This window comes from Malaclemys terrapin, chromosome 4 (assembly GCF_027887155.1).
Source record: "Malaclemys terrapin pileata isolate rMalTer1 chromosome 4, rMalTer1.hap1, whole genome shotgun sequence".
Classification (NCBI taxonomy): Eukaryota; Metazoa; Chordata; order Testudines; family Emydidae; genus Malaclemys; species Malaclemys terrapin.
Window position 1 is genome coordinate 7,537,967 of NC_071508.1, and position 26,587 is coordinate 7,564,553.

General features: G+C 53.5%; 3 protein-coding genes across 3 annotated transcripts in view; 2 read left to right on the top strand and 1 right to left on the bottom strand.

Annotated features, from left to right (window-relative positions):
* LOC128836469 (glutathione S-transferase 2-like) overlaps nucleotides 1-22,809 on the top strand; it is a 47,506-nt gene extending 24,697 nt beyond the window's left edge. The window contains exon 8 of the mRNA XM_054026783.1: nucleotides 22,501-22,809. Within this exon, the coding sequence (XP_053882758.1) occupies nucleotides 22,501-22,596 (96 nt within the window). The 3' untranslated portion in view covers nucleotides 22,597-22,809. The remainder of the gene's footprint in view (nucleotides 1-22,500) is intronic.
* Nucleotides 2,042-15,426, bottom strand: LOC128836470 (glutathione S-transferase 2-like). The gene is given in 8 exon segments (XM_054026784.1): nucleotides 2,042-2,627; nucleotides 4,864-4,974; nucleotides 5,098-5,193; nucleotides 5,823-5,923; nucleotides 6,163-6,244; nucleotides 6,721-6,785; nucleotides 12,557-12,635; nucleotides 15,309-15,426. Coding segments are annotated over 8 exon segments (666 nt in total). The 5' UTR covers nucleotides 15,345-15,426; the 3' UTR covers nucleotides 2,042-2,531.
* A 1,016-nt stretch (nucleotides 22,810-23,825) lies between the features above and the next one.
* Nucleotides 23,826-25,370, top strand: LOC128835610 (equilibrative nucleobase transporter 1-like). Its single transcript, XM_054025182.1, has 3 exons — nucleotides 23,826-23,967; nucleotides 24,758-24,877; nucleotides 25,180-25,370. The coding sequence occupies exons 1-3, from the start codon at nucleotides 23,826-23,828 to the stop codon at nucleotides 25,368-25,370; spliced, it is 453 nt and encodes a 150-aa protein (XP_053881157.1).
* Nucleotides 25,371-26,587: the final 1,217 nt, after the last annotated feature.

Here is a 26,587-nt window from a genome sequence, read left to right on the forward strand (position 1 = left end):
AACGGGTCCGAGTCTCCTCTTACTCACCCCAGTTTGACACCAGTGCAGCTCCCCTGACCTAAATGGCGTTACTCCTGAATTACACCTGGGTGAGAGAGGAACGGGGCCCCGTGGGGTTACTCCTGATTTACACCAGGGTATGATCAGAATCAGGCCCCTGCTTCCCAGCCGGGGAGACGTCTCTACCATGTGCTGCAAACACGAGATGCAAAATGAAGAAAAGAGTTCCTGAAATTGAGAGGGGCACTGCCCGCAGGCATCAGCCACGGTTGCACTGAACATCAACTGCAAAGGCAAAGAGGGGATTGGGCCGAGCTGGCATCCTTCCAACGCAGTACTCCAGGAACAGTACTCTGGGTGGGCAATCGATACCTTCCCCCTCCCCGTGCAAGAGTTTCCAAAAGGCCCAGGCCCTACTTACGTCCTCCAGGGTTTTCTCCTCCTCACACCAGCATCACTTTGTACTTGCTCTGATATGGGGCATCTCTCCTCTATACGTCCACTTGCCCTTTGGCCCCCTGCCATCCCACCCCTTAGCCACGTTACACCGGGTTTTCTCCTGTGCTGTCAGCCTGCTGCTCCCCATCTCCTTCCCCATCGGCCCCTCACCCTCTGCCCCTCGGGGGTCACCAGTTCTCTATGCTCGTGTCAGGGTAGCTGGCCCTTGTGTTTAGGCACAGGGGAAAGCCGTGTTGTGTGATCGTTGTGGGGAACAAAGGGCGCACACTCCTAGTTTGCAAGAGATTGGAGGAAGAAACACAGGGAGCCCCCGGCTCACGTGCTGCTCAGCAAGGGAGATATAGTCACAGACGTTGCCATGAACACTGGCACTCACTGTGTAATGTACTGGCTCTGTGTACAAAGAAGCAAATGTGTGATGGTGTCCTCCAGTACAGAGGTGGGCAAACTACAGCCCACGGGACCATCCTGCCCCAGCCCCTCCCCTGCTGTCCCCCCTCCCCCACAGCCTCAGCTCTCTTGCTCTTCCCTCGGCACCATGCTCTGGGCAGCGTGGCTGTGAGCTCCTGGGGCAGCGCAGCTGCAGAGCCGGGTCTGACCCAGTCTCTGAGCTGTGCGTGGCAATGGTGTGGCCCAGCTCAAGCCGGTGGGCATCAGGAATGAGAGGAGGGATTGGATGGGGGGGCAGTCAGGGGCAGAGGTTCCAGGGGCAGTCAGGGGACAGGGAGAAGGGGTGGTTGGATGGGGTAGGGACCCCAGGGGGGCAGATAGGAGGTGGGGGCCGGGCCACAACCCCCTCCCCTAACGGGCCCTCCATACAATTTATGAAACCCGATGCGGCCCTCAGGCCAAAAAGTTTGCCCGCCCCTGAGCTAGTAGCTGAACCCACAAGGTAGATAAAGGCCCTATTACATCTGCCAGCTAAAGGAGATCTGCTTTAGCTTACACAGCAGAGGCCTGTGGCTTTAGAGATTGAAAGGCCAGGGATTACATAAGCCTCAAAACCTCCACCCGATTGGAACGACTGGGTCCCTCTCTGCTACTCTCCACTACTGCCCTGGGGTTCTTTGCGGTTGCACAAATCCAGACTACGTCTCCCTAAACCTGCTCCCAGCACATACAAGCACTGCATTACTTGCTCTCTCAGCTGTGTGCAACCCTGCAGCAGCTCAGTGCTTTGGGACCAAGCTTCCAGACAGCTCCGCTCTGCTGTAGGCACCTCAATGGAGGGGCCAGACTGAGTTCTCTTGGGGATCTGGCCCTCTGTGTCAGAACGGGCTGCAGGGTGCAGCACACTTACAAACCTGATCGGGTGCATCCAGCTTCCTCTCCCCTCTACTTGGCTGAGCTGTCCTGTCGGAGGGGAGGATGGTGATTTAATCAGTACCTTGATTATGCATTGGATAGGACATCAGGGCTTTCTCACGCTGGCCCCCAGGAACTAGCCAACTTCTTATACGTCTAGTCACAAAAGGGACATCTTCCGTCCCCTCTGAAACATGATGTTCTTTCTGCGTGTGTGATCACAAGCCGGTGTGTGGGGGGTGCTCCAGGAGAGAGCAGGTTTAAGGGGAGGGGAGAATTATCTTTCTGTTTATATTTTCATATGCACAGGGGCTCAAAGGAGTGGTAGGTGCTCAACACCTCTGAAATTCAGAGCCCTTTGTCAACGAGCCACTTGGCCATCTGAAGAGCACCAATGGAAGCAGGAACTGGCCTGCATGCTGGGATAAATGCTGAAAGTCAGAAGAGGTTTAAAAGTAGAACTAAGGGTCTCCTCATCAGAACTCCCTAGAGATCTATTTTTAAAAAACAAACAGAAACCAGGAAAGTCAATAAGCTGAGACGACTCTACAGTCACCAAAATGTTCTCATTAGCCAGTAAGTGGGAATCGCAGCTAGCTCAGTGGGAAGGATTACAACAGGGCTTGCGGATTTCAGCTGTTACTGATTTGCTGTGTAATGGGACTTCGCAAGCTAGAGGGGCTCCAGGGGTCTCCGTCTCCTTCTCAGATGCTGTAGTGGGTCAATGCCAAGAGAGTTGTTTGACATTTGCTGAGCTCCACTTGAGCCTACTCCTTTTTGTTGCTCCATTGGGCAGTTCTCCAGAAAACGGGAGTCTTCATGGAGCGGCTAGAACTCATGTAGGCAGCGATCTTCTCCAGGGCCTACAGGGAAAGCAAAAGAAGATCCATCAACGTAAAGAGACATCATCAGCTCCTCACATGCCCCCTACCCATCATCACCGCCAGAAATTCAACGTGGGCCACAGCCAAACAGGTGCTTGGGAGTCGCTCCCCATTGCAAACCAGACAGGCACGCAGCCACCTCTTATCAGACATTCCTATGGCCCAGTTCTTCTGGAGGACCCAGAGTCTGATCCAAAGTTTGCTGAAATCAGTGGGAGCCTTGACACAGACTTCAAAAGGCTTTGGATCAGGCCCCAAGGATGTGATTTTTCAAAGCTGCTGACCACTCACCGCTCCGCTCGATTTCACTCGGCACTTCGGAAAGCCAGGCCCTTACGTTGCCGAGCTGCTCTAGGTTTAGGAGCAGATAAAGCACTTTCTAAAAGCAGGAAGTCCTGTAACTTCTCAAAGCTCCATCTCTCAAAAACAGTTTGTCCGATTCCAAACTCAGTCTGCTCTTCAAAATCTCCTCTGCCCAAGAACGAAGCTTGAGAAATTCAGGACTGTAATGATTCACTTGCAATGTATTATTCAGCTACTAGGTGACTATTAGAATTCTAATCTATTAGAATTCTTTGAAGGGGTCAACAAACATGTGGACAAGGGGGATCCAGTGGACACAGTGTACTTAGATTTCCAGAAAGCCTTTGACAAGGTCCCTCACCAAAGGCTCTTATGTAAATTAAGCTGCCATAGGATAAAAGGGAAGGTCCTTTCATGGATTGAGAACTGGTTAAAAGACAGGGAACAAAGGGTAGGAATTAATGGTAAATTCTCAGAATGGAGAGGGGTAACTAGTGGTGTTCCCCAAGGGTCAGTCCTATTCAACTTATTCATAAATGATCTGGAGAAAGGGGTAAACAGTGAGGTGGCAAAGTCTGCAGATGATACTAAACTGCTCAAGATAGTTAAGTCCAAAGCAGACTGTGAAGAACTTCAAAAAGATCTCACAAAACTAAGTGATTGGGCAACAAAATGGCAAATGAAATTTAATGTGTATAAATGTAAAGTAATGCACACTGGAAAAAATAACCCCACTTATACATATAATATGATGGGGGCTAATATACATACAATATGATGGGGGCTAATTTAGCTACAACAAGTCAGGAAAAAGATCTTGGAGTCATTGTGGAATGATGTTAGGAATCATTAAAAAGGGGATAGAGAATAAGACTGAGAATATATTATTGCCCTTATATAAATCGATGGTACGCCCTCATCTCGAATACTGCGTACAGATGTGGTCTCCTCATCTCAAAAAAGATATACTGGCACTAGAAAAGATTCAGAAAAGGGCAACTAAAATGATTAGGGGTTTGGAACGGGTCCCATATGAGGAGAGATTAAAGAGGCTAGGACTCTTCAGCTTGGAAAAGAGGAGACTAAGGGGGGATATGATAGAGGTATATAAAATCATGAGTGATGTGGAGAAAGTGGAGCGGGAAAAGTTATTTACTTATTCCCATAATACAAGAACTAGGGGTCATCAAATGAAATTAATAGGCAGCAGGTTTAAAACAAATACAAGGAAGTTCTTCTTCACGCAGCGCACAGTCAACTTGTGGAACTCCTTACCTGAGGAGGTTGTGAAGGCTAGGACTATAACAGAGTTTAAAAGAGAACTGGATAAATTCATGGTGGTTAAGTCCATTAATGGCTATGAGCCAGGACGGGTAAGGAATGGTGTCCCTAGCCTGTCTGTCAGAGGGTGGAGATGGCTGGCAGGAGAGAGATCACTTGATCATTGCCTGTTAGGTTCACTCCCTCTGGGGCACCTGGCATTGGCCACTGTCGGTAGACAGGATACTGGGCTAGATGGACCTTTGGTCTGACCCGGTACGGCCTTTCTTATGTTCTTATGACTATGTGCTGTTCACCAGTTCCCTGTCTGGAGCTCTTCACAAGGGAGACAGTGCTGGAACTTGAGCTATGTGGAAACTTGTTTGTGTGTGATTGTCTTCTATAATGAACACCTCCTGTTTAAGGTGAACTCCGATTCCATATATTGTGAAAAGGACCAAGAGGTGGGTTATTGTTTTGACAAGATAAAGGGTGCAGAAGGCTTAGAATGGAAACCATCTATCAACCTTAATTGGGAAAAGTAACTTGACCAAGGGTCACACGCTGCAGACCCTGCAGAACTGGAACTAGCTTGGCCAGCCCTGGAGATCCAGAGAGCAGCATGTCACAGGGGAGTCAGGGCCAAGCTCACCTCAAATCGGTCAAGAAAATCCTTCAGATTCTTTAGTTGATCCTAGCACTTGGGCGCGAACATGCGGTGCTGATCCAGGATGTCGTACGCGAGGAAGTCGACATAGGTGAGCTTGGAAATTAGAATGAAAATAAGCAGAGCGTCAGACCAGAACCATCCCGATCTGCACTTCCCATCTCTGGCCTCTCTTTAACACGGAGCAGCTACGTCCTCAGTCCCTGTCTAGCGACATACCTTCTCCCCAGCAAACCACTTCCGGACCCCCAGGAACTGGGAGAACAGCTTCAGCTTCCCGGGCAGCTGCTCCAAGTACTCCGGCTTCAGTTTCTCCTGCAGAAGGGAAAATAGAAGCAAGGGAGCGGTGGGTCAAATCCTCGCAATCCCCACCACCCCGGAGCAACTCAGAGTTCCGGCTTTCTAAGGTGGCCCCAGGCAGTGACGGGGGTAATTCAGTCCCAACTTTTGGGGCATAAACTGATCATCTGAAGGGATCCCCCATCCCAGACACTCTCCTCCCTCCCATGCCAACATCAGGGAACTAGTCTGGTGCATGATAGAAATTATTCACCTTCCTTTGAAGGAAGAGGCTGTGGCTAAAGAGGAGCCGTAATAGACTTCACAGACTGGTCTGCTCTGACACATAATCCCTGAGCAATTCCACCTCTCTCTGTCTGTGAGGCAGCGTGGGATGGGGGAACAGGCAGTGTTGAATCTAGGGAGGGCTCAAATTCTATCTTACCTCTGCTACTGGTTTACTGTGGGACCTCAGGCAAGTCACATCACTTCTCTCTTCCCCACCTCTGTAAAATGGGGATAACTACTCTTCTGCCCAGGTAATTAATGGAGGCTTGTAAAGCTCTGGATTATATCTACACCTGTTAACCTCATGTGACCCTCCTGAGTCATCTGTTGCACTCCAGCTATGACCCACACCCCCAGGGGAGCAGGGATGCACTCACGAAGTCAGGGCTGTAGCAGATCCTTGCAAAGGCCAGGCGGAAATCCATCACCTGGTTCTCCAGCATGTCCACTCTCTGTATCTCCTCCTCACTCTCGCCAGCTGGGAGCCAGAAAACACACAGGGGCAGGGAGGCTCAGCAACCATGGTTTAAATCTCAACTAGCCTCTAAGGGCTTGTCTTCACTGGGGGGAATTGACCAGCCCAGCTATTCTGGAATGACCTAGGTCTTCTAGACTAATGGCCCAGCACTTTTACTCTGGACTGGGGACCTATTCCAGAGGAGCTGTTCCAGTCAAGTTCCCCGTGCAGACAAGCCTTCGACTTGCAGCAATACTCACCCATCTTGTGTTTGCGCGCTACGTAGCGGAGGATAGCATTGCTCTGCGTGAGCTTGGTCTGGCCGTCAATGAGATAGGGGAGCTGGGAGGGCAAAGAGAGGATGTCAGGGGATAAGTTCTCCCCACCCATTTATCCTACTCTTGGAGGGCACCGCAGCCACCAAGCTACTTGTGCCTCCTAGTCGGCGGGAGGTCAAAGAGCAGAGCTAAGTGTCTCATGAGCAGACCCTGCACTTTTTGACTCTGCTTGGGGGAGCAGGTGGACAGCAGGGCCCCAGATTCACTGTTCAGTGCCTAGCATTTAACCTTATAGCCATGCACAACCACCGATCACACTCAGGCTAGGCACGGCCTCGTGCTCGCTGCTGCAAAGACAGCAAGGCCTGAGTCTCCTGCACCAGCCAAGGGGGCACTGGAGAGCTGGGAGCCCTTCCCCAGCCAACGGCCTGGCTCCACCTCAGAGCCAGCAGTGAAAGCTGCTAGTCTCCAACCACTTCCCTCTCTGACCCTGTCCTCCCCAGCGACACATGGGGAACGGCAAAGGAGGCTGCTACGTACGTTCGGGAAATCCAGCCCCAGCTTCTCTTTCTCGTTAGTCCATTGGCTTGTATCATAATCAGGACCTGGAGGTAAAGAACAGGATGGTAAGTCCTATGGCATGAACACCTGCCCCCCCACTGCATTTCCCTCACCTCCAACCCTCCAATCCCACCCCACTGCATCTCCTAATCAACATCACCTCCCCACCACTGCATCTCCCACCCCACTCCCCACACCCACTCACTGTATCCCAACCCCTCCACTGCATCTCCAACCACCACTGCTACCCCACAAACACCCACCGCACTGCATCTCTCCCCTGCCACCCTCACCGCACCCACCCACTGCATCTCCCACCCCACTCCCCACACCCACTCACTGTATCCCAACCCCTCCACTGCATCTCCAATCACCACTGCTACCCCACAAACACCCACCGCACTGCATATCTCCCCTGCCACCCTCACCACACCCACCCACTGCATCTCCCTCCCCACACCCACACACTGCATCTCCCACCCCACTCCCCACAGCCACTCACTGCATCCCAACCTCTCCACTGCATCTCCAACCACCACTGCTACCCCACAAACACCCACCGCACTGCATATCTCCCCTGCCACCCTCACCACACTCACCCACTGCATCTCCCTCCCCACACCCACTCACTGCATCCCAACCATCACTGCTACCCCACAAACACCCACCGCACTGCATCTCTCCCCTGCCACCCTCACCGCACCCACCCACTGCATCTCCCTCCCCACACCCCCACACTGCATCTCCCTCCCCACACCCACACACTGCATCTCCCACCCCACTCCCCACACCCACTCACTGTATCCCAACCCCTCCACTGCATCTCCAACCACCACTGCTACCCCACAAACACCCACCCCACTGCATCTCTCCCCTGCCACCCTCACCACATCCACCCATTGCATCTCCCGCCCTACTCCCACTCACTGCATCCCAACCCCTCCACTGCATCTCTAACCAGCAATGCCACCCCACAAACACCCACTCCACTGCATCTCTCCCCTGCCACCCACACACTCACTGTGTCCCCTTCCCTCCCATCCTCTTCACCCCCCACCCTACATCAACAGTGACTGGTGGTAGAATTGGAGATTGAGTCCCCTGCTCTCTCCTTCTCCCCACACCCCAGGAGCTGAGGAGAGAGGGCCCTGGCCCATGACTCACCTCTAACCAACACTGCTCCAAGTCCAGGGCTGGAAGAAGACTTAGGTCCCCAGGCTGGCCCCTTTGCACCACTCTAGCAGCAGGAAAGGGCCAGAACCCAGAGAGAGCTTCCCACCACGCTTGGACAGCCCTATCCCTGGTGCAGCAGGTTTGTATAATTTTTGGTGGAGTCTAGAATGGGTCCAAGTGCCCGCCACCACCTGCCTAAGGCTCTGGCAGGGAGTTTGGGTGCGGGCTCTGGGCTGGGGTAGGGGGTTGGGGTGCAGGAGGGGGTGTGGGCTCTGGGAGGGAGTTTGGGTGCAGAGGGGGATTTGGGCTCTGGGAGAGTTTGGGTGCAGGCTCAGGGCTGGGGCAGGGGTGCGGGAGAGGGTGATGGGTCCGGTGCTTACCTCAGGCAGCTCCCAAAAGTGACCCACACACCCCTCTGGCAGCGGCTCCTAGGAGGGGAGGCCAGGGGTCTCTGCGCATCGCTGCCCACAAGCACCGCCCCCACAGCTCCCATTGGCCACAGTTCCTGGCCAATGGAAGCTGCGGAGTCGGTGCTCGGGGCGGGGGCAGCACGTGGAGACCACCACCCCGGGGCCGTGGGGCCATGCCAGCTGCTTCCAGGAGTGGCAAGGACCGAGGCCAGGCAGGAAGGTGCCTTAGCCCCTCTACGCTGCCAGTGGTGGTGGCGGCAGCGGCAGCGGCCGGGGCCCCCCAGGCTCTTTTAAATCACCTGGGGGCAGCAGGCAGGGCCGGAGGAGAGACCCAGCCCCGAACACTGGTGGAGCATGGACACCACGGACCCTGAATATTCCTGGAGCACGGGCACCATAGACCATACAACTCGGCACCCGTGCCCTATACCACACTTCTGCTCAGCTCCTTACATGGGGCCTGTTCTGACATAGCAGAGCAGCCACTCAAGGCTGTGGTAGCTTACAGCACCCCCTGGGCTGCTCTAACACTGGGCCAGGCCACGTTGAAAGCCACCTGTGTTCCCCCTCCCATTACTGAGCTGTGCCATTCCGGACATGCAGCTTGGCATCTGGGCCTAGAAAAAACAGGGAAAAGCCTCAGCACATCCAAGCACGAAGGAGCAGCGCTGCAGCAATCGATACTTCACGGCCACAATTTTCACCACTGGCCTCTGATGTTAGATGCCAAACCTGGCCACGGGCGCCTGATTTTCAGAAGCACCGAGCACCGCCTGCTCCCATCGAAATCCCTTGGAGCTGCAGCTGCTCGGTGCCCCTGAGGAAAGCCAAGCTGCTCATTTACGTGGCTAACATCAAGCCCCCACATCTGATCCTTTCGGCCAACACTCCCACCCACGCTGGCCTCTCGTTCCCGGACGGTGCCATTTACCGACCTTGCAGAAACATCATGAAACGGCTCAGTGCCAAGGCTAGACACCATGAGCACAATATGGTGTTTATTACTGGAGTGCCTGAGGCCAGCTGAGAACAGGGTGCTGGGTGCCAGACAAACACAGAATCAAAGACCGTTCCTGCCGGGAAGCCCGTCTCTAATGAGATGGTCCAGTAATTAAGAGCATGAACCTGGGGATTTGGGAGACTGAAGTTCAAATCTCTGCTCTGCCATACACTTCCTGGGTTCCCGTGGGGAAATCACGAAGCCGCTCAGAGCCTGAGTTCCCCAGCTGTAAAACCGGGATCCGAGACTAACCGCACTTCCCTACCACACTGGGGGATTGTGAGGCTAAATACAGTAAAAACTGTGAGGTGCTCAGATGATACCACCTATCCTAGGGGCCTATATGGCTATGCTCTGTGTCCGGATTTAACCGCTTCCCTGCTGGCTCAGGTCCCCTTTACAATCAGGCAGGGCGCACGCAAACCCCAATGATATGAAATCCTCACACTTCCGTTTGACACAGGGTGATAAGCAACGCGTCAGTGGCCATGTGCAATCTGGCTTCGTTTATCAGTGCTCAAAGGTCTGTTTACCTGCAGGTGCCATGCTGGCTATGAAATAAACGTGCGGCAAATCCATCCCCACTGGTGCAGCCTGAACTGGGATATAAGCCCGGGGACATAGGGTCTGTTTGCAGTGCAATCTAGGGGTGTAACTGAAGCACATGTAGACACACCCGAGCCAGCTTTGATCTGGATAGTGCAGGTACCGATAGCAGTGAAGCTGTGTCAGCACGGGCCAGCTGCCCACGTACATACCCAGGGTCCCAGGTGAACTTGTATAGCCGGCACTGCTATTGGCATGCAAGCTAGCTAGAGGCACATGCTGCAGTTACACCTCCAACTGCAATGTAGACAGACCCTGAGAGGATTTACTGGGAGGGCAGGGAGAGTATAAACCCAGCAGAATCAGGGGGGAGGGGCAGGGCACGAGTTCCTGAGAATACTCATAGGCCCCCAGGGGCCACTGACTCTGATACAAACCTAAGGTCTTATCCTCAGCTTCTGTAAATCCAGGCAGATTCATTTACACCAGCTGAGAATCTCCCTCTCCCCAGCCATGAATGGCAGGAATTGTAATTCTTACTGTCTTTAATCAAGACAAATGATGCTATTGCTTGTGACAAGCACCTCCTGGTATAGTTTCCAGCCAGGGTCCCGAGTCCCAGCCAGAGGATCGGCTCTGGGATTGTCCGCAGTGTAACGACAATCTGCCGGAACTGGATTTCCTTGTCCAGTGTACCGGTAGTTCTTTCCCATAAAGAGAGTACAGTCTAGTGGTTAGAGCACAGGCTTGGTGTGAGGACACCTGGGTTCCACTCCCAGCTCTGTCACTCACTCATCGGGGCTTGGTCATCACTGCAAGAAAGGGTGTTTTTACACTGCGATAGCTGTCTCGATGTAAAATTCTGGTGGGGCCAAGGCACTGCGGTTCTTACCTTGATGTGGCTCAGTGGTTCTCAACCGCAGGCCGCTTGCAGCCCAATCAGCACAGAGCTGCAGCCCATGTGCCGTGCTCAGGGCCATACAGGTAGCACTGGGATGTGGTACACAATGGTAAACAGGATGAGAACCACTGATGTAGCCGATTGATAGGGTAGACCTCAACTAGCTGCATCCAGGTAAAAACTCCAGTCTCTTGTCTCCACCATGAGTTTACAGAGAGAGAAATAACTACAAACACCTTTTTGCAGTGAGGACAAAGCCGGGGTGACCTTAACGCAAAGTCCCTCACCCTTTCTGAGTCTCAGTCGAAAGGGGAATTTTACTTTCATGGTGCTCTGGGAAGTTGTGAGGTAGAATTTTATCGTGATTCTAAAGGGATAGAAATGTGCAATGTCATTGTAAAGGATCCGCGCCCAAAAGCAACCTGACCTCATCACCCCCCTCCCTCGCCACTCCCTGCCCGTGCACTCATCCAGGTGCACTTTCTGCTCGGGGAGACTGTGTTGCTTTGACACAGCTGGGGTTTCTTATCGCTCACTGTGACAAAGAGCAGCCCCGTGACCTTCAGAATTAGATAACCAAATCTCGGGGTGCATGACTCAGCAAAAAAAAAAAAAAACCCAACAAGGTGGGAAATAGTCCAAGCCAAGAGAGTCACAGAGTCTCTCTGCAGCCATGGAAGAGTTAAGCCAAGCCCCTGGGAGAGCAGAGATAGGAAGTGGCTGTTACAAAGCTGCCTTCTAGAAACAGGCTGGCCAGGGTTGAGCAATGCTCCCAGCTCCCATGGACTCCAACTGGCGTTGGGCCCCTCAAAGTCTGTCCCTTCCAGCAGCAGAAAGGCCAGCTCCGGACAGAGGGCACTGTCTTAATATAGGGCAGATCCCTGCTCTCGCTGAAAGCAATGGGAGTTCTGCTCTCAACTGCCACAGGAGCAGGACCGGGCCCTGTAAGCAACAGCAAATAGAAGCCGATACAGGCCTGGCAGAACCAGACTTTGGAGGAGGAGTGACCTAAGGCAGGAGGGAGAAGAGGGTCTGGACCTCCTCCCCATTAATGCAGAGGGGCTGTACAGCCGGCCCTCCGGAACTGACCTCGCTAGCTGACTAATCCACACACCCCATCCCCAGACAGAGAGGAAAAGGCAGTTTCTAACACAGCTGCGGAAACCTGAGCACCTCCAGGGAGCTCATTGCTAACAGCGAGTCTAAGGTTACAGCCTGCTCAGAACTAGTTTCTACCACAGCCCTGCAGAGTTGTCCTGGTTAATTTCAGGGGTGGCAGCAAAAGCTGCTGTTCTCCTGCCTGGTGTGATCTGCAAACGGCAACTTGATAGATTTTTGCAGTGGAAAAAATCTGGCCCGAGTCAATGATTTCTTGCAATTTCCAGCTGCGATCTGGGCTTGATCCAGCATCAGCCTCTCTATTGCCTTGAACAAGCTTAGACCCTAATTGAAGGGCCTGCTCTAAGGAGACTCAGGAGCCAAGATGCCACGTGAACAAGCGCACCATTCAGTGCTGTTAAAGGACCTGGACACTTATTGCTATTTAACACTGTTGAGCATAGATCTTAAAACATCCCTTAGCCCTAACGATAACAGCGCACCCCTCTTTCACAATATGAGGTTGGTACAGACCCAACCACTTCTGTATCCCTCCCCAACACCAGTTCTGATCTCCACACAGGTTCCCTGCCAAGACTGCAAAAGATAATGCACCTTGCAAGTGCCCGTCTCACGTTCCACAGGGCAAGGCAGCCCAGGGCACAATCTCCACCCATGACACCTTACCTTCCCCACTGGGGCTGTATTGCTTGTCCTCATAGGGAGTGTCCGTGTATTCCAACAGCAGTCGGATGGCGTGAGCAAGCTGAAAAGAGGAGCACAAGAGCATTTATATCCCAGGATCCCTCCAGTTCCATTGGGCGAGCCCAGAGCTTGCCCATCTCTGAGAAAGCAAGATAAATTGACCTTCCTCCCAATTCTGCTCACAGCTGCTGGAGCCCAGGACTATACACAGATCATGCGTGATGGCTTCTACCTTAGCCAGCGCACCACACAGGGGATTGAACCAGGGAACCTCCATCGCTCAGACTGGAAGGCCAGAAGGGACCATCATGTTCGTCTAGTCTGACTTCCCGCACATCGCAGGCCACAGAACCTCCCCCACCCACTCCTCTAACAGACCCCTAGCCTCTGGCTGAGTAACTGAATTCCTCAAATCATGATTTAAAGACTTCAAATTACCAAGAATCCACCATTGACACTAGTTTAAACTTGCAAGTGACCCGCGCTGCAGAGGAAGGTAAAAAAAACAAAAACAAAAACAAAAAAAACGCAGGGTCTCTGCTAATCTGACCTGGGGGGAAATTCCTTCCTGACCCCAAATATGGTGATCTGTTGAACCCTGAGTATGTGGGCAAGACTCACCAGTCAGACACCTGGGAAAGAATCCTCTGGGGTAACTCAGAGCCCTCCCCATCGAGTGTCCCGTCTCCAGCCATTGGGGATTTTTGCTACTAGCAGTCACAGACGGGCCACATGTCATTGTAGCCAGTCTCATCATTCCCTCCATAATCTCCTCAAGCCCAGTCTTGAACCGGTTAGGTATTTTGCCCCCACTGCTCCCCTTGGGAGGCTGTTCCAGAACTTCACTCCTCTGATGGTCAGAAATCTTCACCTAGTTTCAAGGCTCAACTTGTTGATGGCCAGTTTATAGCCGTTTGTTCTTGTGTCCACATTGGCGCTTAACTTAAATAACTCCTCTCCCTCCCTAGATGTATTAACAGAGAACGATCACATCTCCCCTCAGCCTTCGTCTGGTTCGGCTAAACAAGCCAACCTCTTGTACAGTATGTTTTCCATTTCTCTGATTATCCTAGTAGCCCTTCTCTGCACCAGTTCCAGTTTGAATTCATCTTTCTTAACCATGGGAGACCAGAATTGCACACGGTATTCCAGATGAGGTCTCACCAGTGCCTTGTATAACAGTACTAACACTTCCCTGTCTCTACTGGGAATACCTCGCCTGATGCATCCTAGGACTGCATTAGCCTTTTTCACAGCCACATCAGGTCAGGGGCTCTGGGGTAACTCAGAGCCCTCCCCATCGAGTGTCCCGTCTCCAGCCATTGGGGATTTTTGCTACTAGCAGTCACAGACGGGCCACATGTCATTGTAGCCCGATGCATCCTAGGACTGCATTAGCCTTTTTCACAGCCACATCAGGTCAGGGGCTCATAGGCATCCTGTGATCAAGCAATTTACTCAGGTCTTTTGGCTTTTCTGTTGCTTCCAACAGATACATCCCCATCTTATCGCAAATATTCTTGTTGTTAGTGCCTACATTCATGACTCTGCACTTTGCACTATTAAATTTCATCCCATTTCTATTCCTCCAGTTTTCAAGGTCCTCCAGATCTTCCTGTGCAATATTCCGGTCCTCCTCCATATTGGCAATACCTCCCGCTTTTTGTGCCAAGGTCATGAATGAAAACGTTAAATAAGATTGGACCGAAGACCGATCCCTCAGTGGAACGCCCCTAGTAACCTCCCTCCAGCTTGGCAGTTCACCTTTCAGTATGACCTGTTCTAATCTCCCCTTTAACCAGTTCTTTATCCACCTTTCAGTTCTCATATTAATCCCCATCTTTCTCCAATTTAATGAATAATTTCCCATGTGGGACTGTAAAAGCACAAGCTAAAGTTCTAACAGACTCAGATCCACCATAGAGCGCACACCATATGTGTGAGGGGAGACCGACAACACACCTGCTCCACGGCATTACACATGCTCCTGGGAGTTTCAGTAGCCTGAGTTAGGAACCCTGCATTGCACTGTGGACCCAAAGAGGGCTTTTCTTGCTGAGACCACGCGGCAACTAATGCAAAATTGCAATGGGGCTCCTGACCTTCAAGCCACCAGCCACTGGGGGGACTACACCCACCAATGACATGCCTCCCCTCCCCCCAGACATCTGCTGTTGGGAAACAAAACTTTTACAGAGTTACAAATAAAGTGCCCAGTCAGGGCCTGGCAGTGGGACGAGTCCATCAGAGTTTCACTGCAGAAAGGGGCAGGGGCAGGAGTGTGTAGGGCTTTCTGCAGGGACGCATCATGGGCATTGGCTGCAGGGCAGGGACGACTTTCCCCCAGCCCCACCCTTGGGGAAGGGATAAGAGTGGGGGACGGACACTTTCACGTGATGGGGCCCTGCTCTCCTAGGGCTCACAGCTGAATTGTCAACTGGCCTGCTTGCGAGAGCCCATCCCTCTACCCCAGGCAAATCTTGGCTACCATGACATGTGACCCCAAGCAAACCTGATAGAGCCAACCCATACATTCCCCTACAGAGACCTCTCCCATAGCTGGGGGGCCGCCTGCCCCTCTCCTGCAGCCCCGCCCCTCCCCCATAGCTGGGAGTCTGCCTGCCCCACTACTGCACCCTTCCCCCACAGCCGGGGGGCCGCCTGCCCCTCTCCTGCAGCCCCGCCATAGCTGGGGGGCCACCTGCCCCCCCCCCCCGCGCTGGCCCGCACTCACCCCGCGGACGTCCCAGTACCCTAGGGTGACCCCCATGCTGCCCCTGCGCTCCGGTCTCGCCGCGGTTCGATGCGCTCGAGTGGGACTGCGCGGGGCGGAGATCCGAGCTCCCGCCTGGAATCCGGTTACTTGCCTGTCAGGCCAAACTCGCTTCCCCAGTTCCTGGGCGGTCGCGGGGGGCGGATCCTGAATGCTGCGGACCCCACCTGTTAACCCTGCCCTGGCTGTCTGCACTCCTGCAGCCCCGCAGACCCCTCGCCTGTGCCCCCCAGCCCCTGCCCTGCCCCCCGGGGGGACCGACCCCCCACTATCTTAGGGGTTAATTTAGCTCATTGCTGAGCTGGCTCTCCCTGCAGTGTTATGCCCTGGTGCTAGCCAACCTGCGGAACTCCCTGCAGCAGGACGGCGCTCTCTCTCCATCATGTACTGGGCGGTCAGTGGGGCAGTGTCTGTTGGGGGGAGGGGTTGACTTGGCAGGACTCTGACCTGTTGTGACTGACCTTTCCTTCCCTGGTCACCTCGGCCCCTTCATTCACACCCTGCCCATCCAGCTTTGGGCAGTAGCTTTGCTCGGATCAGCTGGGTGCAGAAAATAGAGTCTCAGGAGGCAGCTCTGGTCACCAAACCTGCAAAGTCTCTTACAGGCCAAATCCAGGCGTTCTGGGCCAGAGCGTAGCAGGAACGCTTGGCATGCACAAGCCAAGTTGGCTCGGCAGGATCTGGCAGGCCACCCTGGATCGGGGCAGAGTTTTCCCCTCTCTGCCCGCCTCTATGTTTCCGCCCAGGTTGGGAGCTGGCCAGAGATACCAACCCTTCACACCCATTGTATGCGTTGTTGGAGGGTTTGTTCGTGGCTCTGGCATCCATAACCACTGCCCCCTTTCCTATCACAGACAGGGGGACAGTGGTGAGACTGGGACCGGAGAAGAGGGGGCACTGCAGGCACTAGGTCCTTACCTCCTGCTGAAAAGGGCCTTAGTGTAGCGGTCGAAGGAATAGGGTGGTTTGGCGCCCCTGAGAGGGCTTTTTGTTACTTGTTCATTTCTGTTGGGTCCGTATTGAAGGTGTGGGCGCACCATGGATTTATATAGAGGCATTATGATATTTTCTGTTTTATTATCTATCCCTTTCCTAATGGTTCCCAACATTGTGTTCACTTTTTTCACTACTGCTGCACATTGAGTGGATGTTTTCAGAGAACTATCCACAATGACTCCCAGATCTCTTTCTTGCGTGGTAACAGCTAATTTAGACCTTGTTATTTTATATGTATCATTGGGATTATATCTTCCAATGTGCCTTACTTTGCATTTATCAACACAGTCCTTTAGCCAGGGATGCATGGAAGAACATGCAGGCTCTGGGCCAGGGCCAGAAGAGGCTTTTTTCTGCTTTAAATGAAATGGAGAAGGAACTTGTAGAAAATCCAGGGGGTTTTGACGTGGAGCCTGGACTCTCTGTGGACGTGGATGGATGAAGGGGACCCCTGCTTACCCCTTTCCTGAGGTTAGAACTTCAGCTGTTTGGCTTTGGCTCGTTTTCTGCAGTGGGAAATTTAAGGCCCTGCTATGTCAGCTAAGCCCCGACACTGGTGTCTGTCCTAGCCAGCCATCAGCAGAAGGTGTCACAAGAATCAGATTTGCCCCAGTGAAATAATACAGGTTTCTTAATACTCCCCTTCTAGGGTTTTGAAATCTCATTTCCCCCATCCCCACTTTCTACCTAAAACTCCAACCCCCCCACCTTTTAAAAATTATTATTGAAAGGCATGAAATGTGAAACTGAGTGAAGGAAAGTGTTTTTACCCTGTGCATAACGAGCCTATGGAACTCATTGCCACAATGTGCAATTGAGGCCAAGACTGCAGAAGGACCCAAAACAGGATTCTCCATTTTTGTGGATAGTGAGAACATCCTAGTGACCCCTTCTGCCCTGACCCAGGATTTCCAAGGCAAGGGGTGGAAGGGTGCTGAGAACACCAACAACTACAGGGGAACTTGGACTTTCGCCCAAAGGTTGCTTCTGTTGTATCTGGAATGGAAATCAAATCGTACAACCTCCAAAGCCAAGACTCTTTGACCTGGAGTCCAGGTTTCGTAGATGGCAGTGAGAAGCCCGGCTTCCTATTCTGAACTCTAGAGCTAAGATACCAACTCTGCTCAGGCTCTAAAGTGCTGCAGACTAAAGGTATTTAGTTCTCTCCAAGCTCTCTAGGACTCAATTCCTTGGCTCAGCTTCCTCCAGAGACAAATCCAAGCCCCCTGCTCTGTCAGAGTCAAACCTGACACGGACATTGCTGCCACACTAAGCCAGCTGTAGTGGGTGGTATTGTAATAGGTGGCTTGCTACAGCTGACCTGAAAACTAGCAAATGATTCTCCCAAGGGAGAATAATTGACCGGGTTTGGGGTAAATCAAGTTTCCCTAAATTCTGAACTTTAATGGAGGGTTCAGATCCCATGGGTGCTGGAAGTAGGGCGCCGGGTTGGCTGCACTCCTTGATTTGAAGTGGTTTCCATTATATATAGGGTTTACAGTTTGGTTCAATGCCTCTCAGCATCCACACTATAAAAAATGTTCCAATACCACTGTCAGATCCTGTCCTACCCCAGAGCACCCTTCTAAGACCTTCAGGGGTCACAGAAAGCCCTTTTATTCCCAGTGGTTTCTCCGGCTCCCATTTGCAGTGTTGCTGACAGGGTTAGTAGGACTGTCAATGGACTGTCAGAGGATCCTATTGATTCACATTCCCCCGTCTTTTGCAAGGATAGAGCAGGGGTTCCCGAACGGTCTCCATGTGTGACCCCAGAACCATGCAATACTGAGGATTCCATGTCCCACAATCCTCTGCACCCTTACTCCAAAGTTTCTCACACATCCAGAGAGCAGAGAACTCTTGTAGGTTTAGAGTAAGTGACTGCTTCTGTGGATTGATCTACCCTTAGCTTACGTAGATGGGGCCAGATATTCCAGAGCTCAGCTGCCAACCTGCTGGGCACATCTGAAAATCAGCCAGTTGCTGCAGGGTAGGGATTTCAGAAGTGCCTCAGGGTATGTTGGCAGAGCAGCGAGAAGGGCGCTTCCCAGCATGGGCGGACAGACATGCCTGTTCTGCTCAAGCTAGCATGGCTAGCAGTTCAGGGTAGCCACCTGAATACAACCCTGCCTGACCCCTTGGGTATATGGAAGAGAAGCATGAGGGGGGATGTAGCAGGGTCGTTACCCCGCTCCTGCCTGGAAGGGCTCAAAACAGCCCCGGCAGAGGGCTGCAGCTCTAAAAGCTGGGCTGATTGGGGAAGTAGCCACAGCAGGGCCACGCCCCAATCAGGCCACAGCTGGCCTGTAATAAAAGGCTGGGAGCCAGTAGCCAACCAGTCTCACTCTGTGGGCAGGGAGAGAAGGGCCTAGCTGAAGGGAGCTAGACATAGGGTACCTGTAGTGGAGCAGGGCTGGGGAGCTCCAGCCTGGATAGCCCCAGGCTGTGGCCTAGTAGGAGGCCAAGGGATACTGGGGGTTGCAGAGGGCAGCCCAGGGCTAGGCCAAGGCAGAGGTCCAACCCAACCTTACCTGTGATGAGTGGTCTATACTGCAGTCTGCCCCAGGGAATGGGGACTAGTTGGAGACTGGCAGTGGCCTTACTCTGAGGTGAGGTAGGGCTAGTGGGTGGGGGTTCCCCAGGAAGGGGAGACCCTAGTACTGAGGTTCATAACTGTTTATGTGTTCCTTGGGCATTTCAACCGCCACCTCTGCTAAGGGCCCACTGAGCTCTACCAGTACAGCTCTACCATGTACTGGTCTGCAGTAATGCTATATCCAAGGCAGGCCCTTTCAAAATTTTCTAAGAAGGCCTCAGTATCATCGCCTGCCTTGTAGGTGGGGAATTTTCTGGGATGGGAAGTGGTACCTGGAGGGGGGTTGTTAGGATTGGCTGGTGCATCCTGCCTAGCCTTTGCTACTTCCAGTTCATGCTTCCTTTCTTTTTCCCTCTCCTCCATCTCTTTTTTTTTCTTTCAGCTCCATAGTTCTCTTGTGAGCCTCCTCTTTTTGGCTTTTTCCAGCTCCATCTCTCTTTCATGGGCCTACTTTTTGGCTTTCTCTTCTCTTGCTCTCTGCTCTGTCTCAAGTTTTGTTAATTGAAGCAGTCTTTGATGTTTTCTTTCATTTTCTTCTGCTTCTAGTTTGGCCAGTTCTATTTTTTTTAGCTACTTCTTAGGTAGTCATTTTCCTGTTTTCTTGTGCACCCCCTCTGCAGTTGACTGAAACTGGGAAGCTGTCAGCTCTGGCTGCTGCTGAGTTAACAGAGACTTTCTAACTAGCTACTCCCGAGGATGTAGAAAGAAAAAAAACAATTCAGCTTGTAAATTCCTTTTACCAGTCATTTGTTCGCTCAGTAACTGAACACCTCCCTTAACAAAGGACCTTGTTTAAAAAAACCTTAACACCTCTGCCTTCAGGCAAGGAGAGATAAGATATGCATCTACCTTCAGCTCTGCTTTCCAAGCAGCTAGAAGGAAAAAAAAAATCTTACTGGCTTTTGCGTTTAAAATGATCCCACCGCTCTGCCGCCATGTCAAGGCTGTATCCTCACTTTGAACTGTAGGGTACAAATGTAGGGGCCTGCATGAAAACTTCTAAGCTTAACTACCAGCTTAGGTCTGGTCCGCTGCCACCATCCCAATGGATTCCCTCCCTGGGAAGCCTTGAGAAACCTTTCACCAATTCCCTGATGAATACAGATCCAAACCCCTTGGAACTAAAACAAGGAAAAATCAATCAGGTTCTTAAAAATAAGGCTTTTAATTAAAGAAAAAGGTAAAAATTATCTCTGTAAAATCAGTATGGAAAATAACTTTACAGGGTAATCAAACTTAAAGAGCTCAGAGAACTCCCCTCTAGCCTCAGGTTCAAAGTACAGCAAACAGAGATAAACACTCTAGTAAAAGTAGGGTTACCATTCGTCCGGATTTACCGGACATGTCCTCCTTTTCACGCTAAAAATAGCGTCCGGGGGGAATTTGTAAAGCACTCACAATGTCCGGGATTTCCCCCCTCCCCTGGAGCGGCTGGGAGGGCTGCAGGAAAGTCCCGGGCTGGACTCCGGAGCAGCTGGAGAGGAGCTCCGCCCTGCATTCCAGCAAGTGTCTCAGCACAAAGTGCAGCCCTCCCCTTTTGCAACTGGGAGCGGTTACTGCCATGCAGCGTAGCAAAACGGGAGCGAGAGCACTTTGTGCTGATACAAGGGCAGCTCTCCCCTGCAACCCGGTCCGGGCCAGGGACCGGGTTTTGGTGTGCAGGGCCAGGGACCGGGTTTTGTTGTGCTGGGGAGCTTAGCCACGTGTCCGGCTCGCACAGAGCCCAACACCCTGTTCTGAGCAGCAGGGTAAGGGGGGCAGGAGAAGGGGCAGGGAGGTTCTGGAGGGGGCAGTCAAGAAATGGGGGGGGGCTTTTTGGAGGGAGTGGAGAAAGTTTTGGGCAGTCAGGGTACAGGTAGGGGGTAGGGTCCTGGTGGGCAGTTGGGGGGGGGTCTTAGGAGGGGGCAGTTAGGGGACAAGGAACAGGGAGTCTTAGGTAGGGGGTGGTGTTCTGGAGGGAAGTTAGGAGCAGGGGTCCCAGGAGGGGGCAGTCAGGGGACAAGGAGCGGGGGGGTAGGGGGCTGGGAGTTCTGGGGGGGAGCTGTCAGGGGGCAGGGGTGGGGAGAGGGATCGGAGCAGTCAGGGGACAGGGAGCAGAGGGGTTTAGATGGGTTGGGAGTTCTGGGGGGGGCTGTCAGGGGGCAGGAGTGCGGAGAGGGATCGGAGCAGTCAGGGGACAGGGAGCAGAGGGGTTTAGATGGGTTGGGAGTTCTGGGGGGGCTGTCAGGGGGCAGGAGTGGGGAGAGGGATCGGAGCAGTCGGGACAGGGAGCAGAGGGGTTTAGATGGGTTGGGAGTTCTGGGGGGGGCTGTCGGGGTGGGGAGTGGTTGGATGGGGCGTGGGAGTCCCAGGGGTCTGTCTGGGGGTGGGGGTGTGGATAAAGGTTGGGGCAGTCAGGGGACAAGAGGCAGGGAGGCTTAGATAGTCCTGGGGGGCAGTTAGGGGCAGGGGTCCCAGGAGGGGGTAGTCAGGGGACAAGGAACGGGGGGAGGGTTGGGAGGTCAGGGGGGGCGGGAAGTGGGAGGGGCAGGGGCGGGGCTAGGGCGGGGCTTCTCCCGTCCTCTTTTTTGCTCGCTGAAATATGGTAACCCTAAGTAAAAGGTACATTTACAAGTTGAGAAAACAAAGGAAAACTAACACGCCTTGCCTGGCTATTTACTTACAAGTTTGAAATAGGAGAGACTTGTTTAGAAAAATGTGGAGAACCTGGATTGATGTTTGGTCCCTCTCAGTCCCAAGAGCGAACAAACTCCCAAAAACAAAGAGCACAAACAAAAGCCTTCCCCCCCCTCCAAGATTTGAAAGTATCTTGTCCCCTTATTGGTCCTTTGGGTCAGATGCCAGTCAGGTTACCTGAGCTTCTTAACCCTTTACAGGGCAAAGGATTTTGGAGTCTCTGGCCAGGAGGGATTTTATAATACTGTACACAGGACAGCTGTTACCCTTCCCTTTATAGTTATGATAGCTTCAGTGAAGCAAGAGAGGGTCCTTGTATGTGGATCGGGGCAATGGGCCAGTCTCCAGTCTGCCAAGGTACAAGGTAGTATCCAGGAGCTGGTTATGGATTCCTAACTTTGGCCTGGGCCAGGGCCGGAGCAGAGAGCAGCAATGGGGCTGCTCTAACCTGTGGCAGGAGGCAACAGTCCCTAAAGGATTATCTTACAACTGAGGATGTGCTCTGGCCACTCTGGCCCTGGGGACTGTAGGGAGGAGGTACAGGAGCCAACTATGCACTCAGGGGATCACCACTATTCAGTGCTGGGGGAAACCCTAGCTAGATGAGGGTGTGGCCACTCCTTGAGCAGCACAAAGGAAGTAGGGCAGAAAACATCCCACCATGCCAGCAGGTATAACTGGTTCCTCAGGGACTTGCTAGACATCACACTGATCAGACTCCTGACCGGGGGATGTGGGGGACCCCCTTTGGTGTGGCCCAGAAGAGGCTTCATGTTCATGTTTCAGGGGGTTGAGGCTGTGTTGTGAGGTGGTTTGGGAAGCAGACTGTCTCCCCTCTGCTCAGGGCTCTTCATCTGCTCTCTCCTTTCTCCCCCCCGCCCCCAGGCCCTGGAGAAGGTCGCAGCCTACATGAGCTCTAGCCGCTTCATGAAGACTCCCGTCAACAACAGGATGGCCAAATGGAGCAACCAGAAGAAGTAGATCTGTGTGGAAGGGAGGGGCTGGAGAGGAATAATCCAGAGCCCCCACTTGCTGTTTGTGTACGGACTCCCTCAGAGCGGATGTTGTGGGGGGGTGGACAGTTGAAGATGTTAAGTGGCGGTTTCAGTGAATTGCTCTGTGGAACAATCACTAACCGTGTGTGGTGACCCTACTCGGAAATGACCGGCCAATAAACGTTTAGTAATTGCACAATGGCTCCCTCGTGCTGAGTTGCCGTAGCCTCCCTGGAGGAAACCAGCCTCTCGAGTGCTGCCTTTTCCCCGCGTCTGTTCAGTTAACCGAGCTGGGAATAGCCAAGTACCCAGCACCACATCACATCTCCTACAGGGCATCGAGACCAAATCCTGCTTTGGCTTTGATGCCTCTGCAGTTGTCAGTGGAGTGGCGCAGGTGGAACTTCCCCAACCCCTGGTCGTGTAGACTCCTGCTGTTGATGTACCTCCCTTGGTGGCCAGGGTGAACCAAACTAACAGCATCTGCCTGAGACTCAGTTGGTGCTGGTCAGTGTTGCTTAGTGGATTTAGAGGGCTGCTGTTACTGTAGATCCTCTTCAAGGGAAGAGGCTCTGGCCTGTTTCCCATTCCATCCTCGGTGCTTAAAAGCCCTGTCTCCTGGCAACCAATTACAGGTACTTTCCTTGGGTGACCTACCCTGGCCTGTGGGGGAGTGATGCTCCAGGCTGGGTTGCCATGGCCCTGGCAACTCAAGGACCAGTAATCAGGGCCAGCTTTTGCAAGAGCAGGGCCCGATTGCTGGGGGTGGGACTTGCTGCAAGCCCCCCCCCCCCCCCCCCAAGGAATCGAGCCGCACTCCGGCCGTGTTTGCCGGGCTTGGGTCCAGCCCAGAGCCCCTTGGTGGCTGGAGCCGAAGCCGGGCCGGGGGCCGGAGCCGAAGCCACGGGGGCCGGAGCACTCGGCCGGAACTGGGGCCGGACTAGGCTGTGCCTCCCCGGAGCCCTTCTCGCGCCCCCCACCACCCTGGGTTATCTGGTGCTGCCTGCCCACCCCTGCTTCTTTTCAGACTTCTCGTGAACCTCTGATTTGCGGGAAGCAGGGGGGGGGAGGAGCAGGGGGCAGAGCATGAAGGGGAGGAGGGGGAAGTGAGCTGGGGGCAGGGTGGAGAGCTGTGGTGCCCTCTTAGCGCGGGGCCTAATTCAGCCGAATCGGCTGAATCGGCCTAAAGCCGGCCCTGATGGAGAGCCCCCCGGCATGTCTTTCTGTGCCTGTGTCTTCTCCAAGCTCTTCTTCTGGCACCTCATGTGGCTGTCGGTGATGCAGCTGCGGCACTACCTCTTCATCGGCACCCTCAACCCCATGCTGGAGCACCTGGCTGCCGGCGACACCACGCTAGGTACGGGGCACCCAGCCTGCCACAGCTGGGGGTATGGGGGAAAGGGGAGAACGGAACAATGGGGCAGGCAGAGAGGGGAAGAGGGATGGTCTATGGAAGGACGGAGGGAATGGAGCAGGTGGGGATGGAGAGAGATGATTGAGGGAAGAACAGGGGAATGGAGCAGGCGGGAATGAAGAGAGATGATCAAGGGAAGGTCAGAGGGAATGGAACAGGTGGGGATGGAGGGAAGGACGGAGGGAATGGAGCAGGCGGGGATGAAGAGAGATGATCGAGGGAAGGTCAGAGGGAATGGAACAGGTGGGGATGGAGAGAGATGATGGAGGGAAGGACGGAGGGAATGGAGCAGGCAGGGATGGAGAGATTTTGTAGGTAAAGTTGGAGGTGGGGAGGTGTTGGCGTAGGCAGAAGTGTCTTTGAGCTGGGCAGCGTTGCCCCCTGCTGTCTGATGAATGGATTGTACTTATTGGGATGGATGGAGTGAGGAGAACTGAACGGGGGAATGGGGCAGGTTCCAGAGCAGGGGGGGGAGGCTGGAATAAGTACAAACCCGTGGCCCTTCCTGCCCAGAGACTCGGGTGACCTGACAAGGTTGGTACTATTGTCACCCATGGGAAACTGAGGCAGGGGGAGGGGCAGTAGCTTGGCCAAGGTCACCGAGGGCTGGGTGCGGGACCCAGGAGTGCCTGGCCAATACAGGCCCCCCTCCTGTCCAGTGGATCAGGAAGTGACCAGGGCATGTGGGGTGAAGTCTCAAGCATTATGCCTTGCTGCCTGTCTCTGTTCTCAGTAAGCACCTACACCAATGCCTTCGCCTTCACCCAGCTCTGCGGGGTCCTGTGCGCCCCCTGGAATGGGCTCATCTTAGACCGGCACAAGCGTGGGAGGAGCAAGGATGGCAGTGCCAAAGGTAATCACCCCGTCCGTTGCCAGCTGCTGGACCCAGCTCTGCCCTCTGCTGCTCCTCCCACTTCTGCGAGCTTCCCCACAGCAGTGCCCATCCGGCACCCCGCTGCTGCGAGCTTCCCCACAGCAGTGCCTGTCCGGGACCCCGGTGCTGCAAGCTTCCCCACAGCAGTGCCCATCTGGGACCCTGGCACTGCAGGATTCCCTGCAGCCTATGCCCATCTGGGACCCCAGAGTGCGAGCTTCCCAGCAGCAGTGCCCCATGTCTCTCCCTTGCCTCTTGCCAGTGTCTCTCCTGTCTGTCAGGTGGCTCGGACTCCCTGGCGGACCTGCACTCCTGCATCCTGTCGCTGGCTGTGACGGTGCTGCAGTGTGTGGCCTTCTCGGTCTGTGCCTCTGTGCCGGTGCTGCCCGTGCAGTATGCCACCTTCATCCTGCAGGTGCTGAGCCGCTCCTTCCTGTACGGGGGCAACGCCGCCTTCCTGGCCATCGCGTGAGTCACCCGGGGGGCATGGGCTGGGAGAGGGGAGATCCTAGACATGGAGGGGGCAGGGGCCTACCAATGGGGCAGGGGGGCAGGGATGGGGTGGAGGAAATGGAGGGGAAGGCTGACAGGGCAAGGAGATGCCCTGCAATGGACAGTTGGGCAGGTATCGGGGGTAGCCGTGTTAGTCTGTATCTACAAAAACAACAAGGAGTCTGGTGGCACCTTAAAGACTAACAGATTTATTTGGGCATAAGCTTTCGTGAGTAAAAACCTCACTTCTTCGGATGCATGTACCCTGCAGTGGGGCAGGGTACGCCTCTGGCCTGTCTCACAGCAGTGCCCCCCACATCTGTAACACCGTCCTTCCTTCCTCCCCCTGCCCCCCCCCCCCCCCCCCCCGCTGGGTCGTCTCTCCACAAGTTCCTGCTGGAACATTTTGGGAAGCTATATGGGCTGGTGATGGGCCTGTCGGCCTTGGTGTCACTCCTCCAGTACCCCTGCTTCGCACTCATCAAGGGACCGCTCAGCGATGACCCCTTCTATGTGAGTGTCTTTGTAGATAAATCTCTGATAATTTTCATATGACTTTACATTGTGCCTGTTCATATAACCTTGTAGGGGGTCTACCCATGTGTGACCTCTGTCTTCATGAGACTTTGTATCAAGGCCTAATATAGAAACCTTGTACTGATGAGCCTTGATATATGGAAACTTTGTATTAAAGCCTCATGTAGAAACTTTGCCTTGCCCTTGGTATAATGTTATAGCCCCTAAGGATAGAATAAGATAGAAGAAAAGTCTTTTTGCTAGCAGTAGAACAAGATCTCCCCCCCACACACACACTCTTAATCAATTGCCCTGTTGAATGAATGAGGTGTGAATGAGGAAGGCATGGAAGACAGCACCTCCAAACAGCTGCAACAGTTGGAGAGAGGCTGGGAGCCAGACCCAAGGATGATAATACATGTCAAGTGGGCTCACTAAAGAAGATCAGACATACTGACAGCCTCGGGGGTTAGAAGCAAGCACCGTCTTTTGGAAACACCCTCTTTGCAGCAGCATTGGGACAACCCCCAGAAGGAAGCAGCACAAAGGACCAATGGACACAGACACATTTTGAATCTGGTACAGATTTGCATGAGAGGGAAGCTGCTAGAAAAGTGAGGCGTCTTGCAGAGGACCCTGGGTCTCGTCTTGTCACATGGGAGCATCGATCCAGATCGGCAG

Coding starts and splice junctions, on each gene's coding strand:
- LOC128835610 (XM_054025182.1), top strand. CDS start 23,826: ATGTCTTTCTGTGCCTGTGTCTTCTCCAAGCTCTTCTTCTGGCACCTC. Junction 23,968..24,757: donor TGCCGGCGACACCACGCTAG/GTACGGGGCACC, acceptor CTCTGTTCTCAG/TAAGCACCTACACCAATGCC. Junction 24,878..25,179: donor CAAGGATGGCAGTGCCAAAG/GTAATCACCCCG, acceptor CCTGTCTGTCAG/GTGGCTCGGACTCCCTGGCG.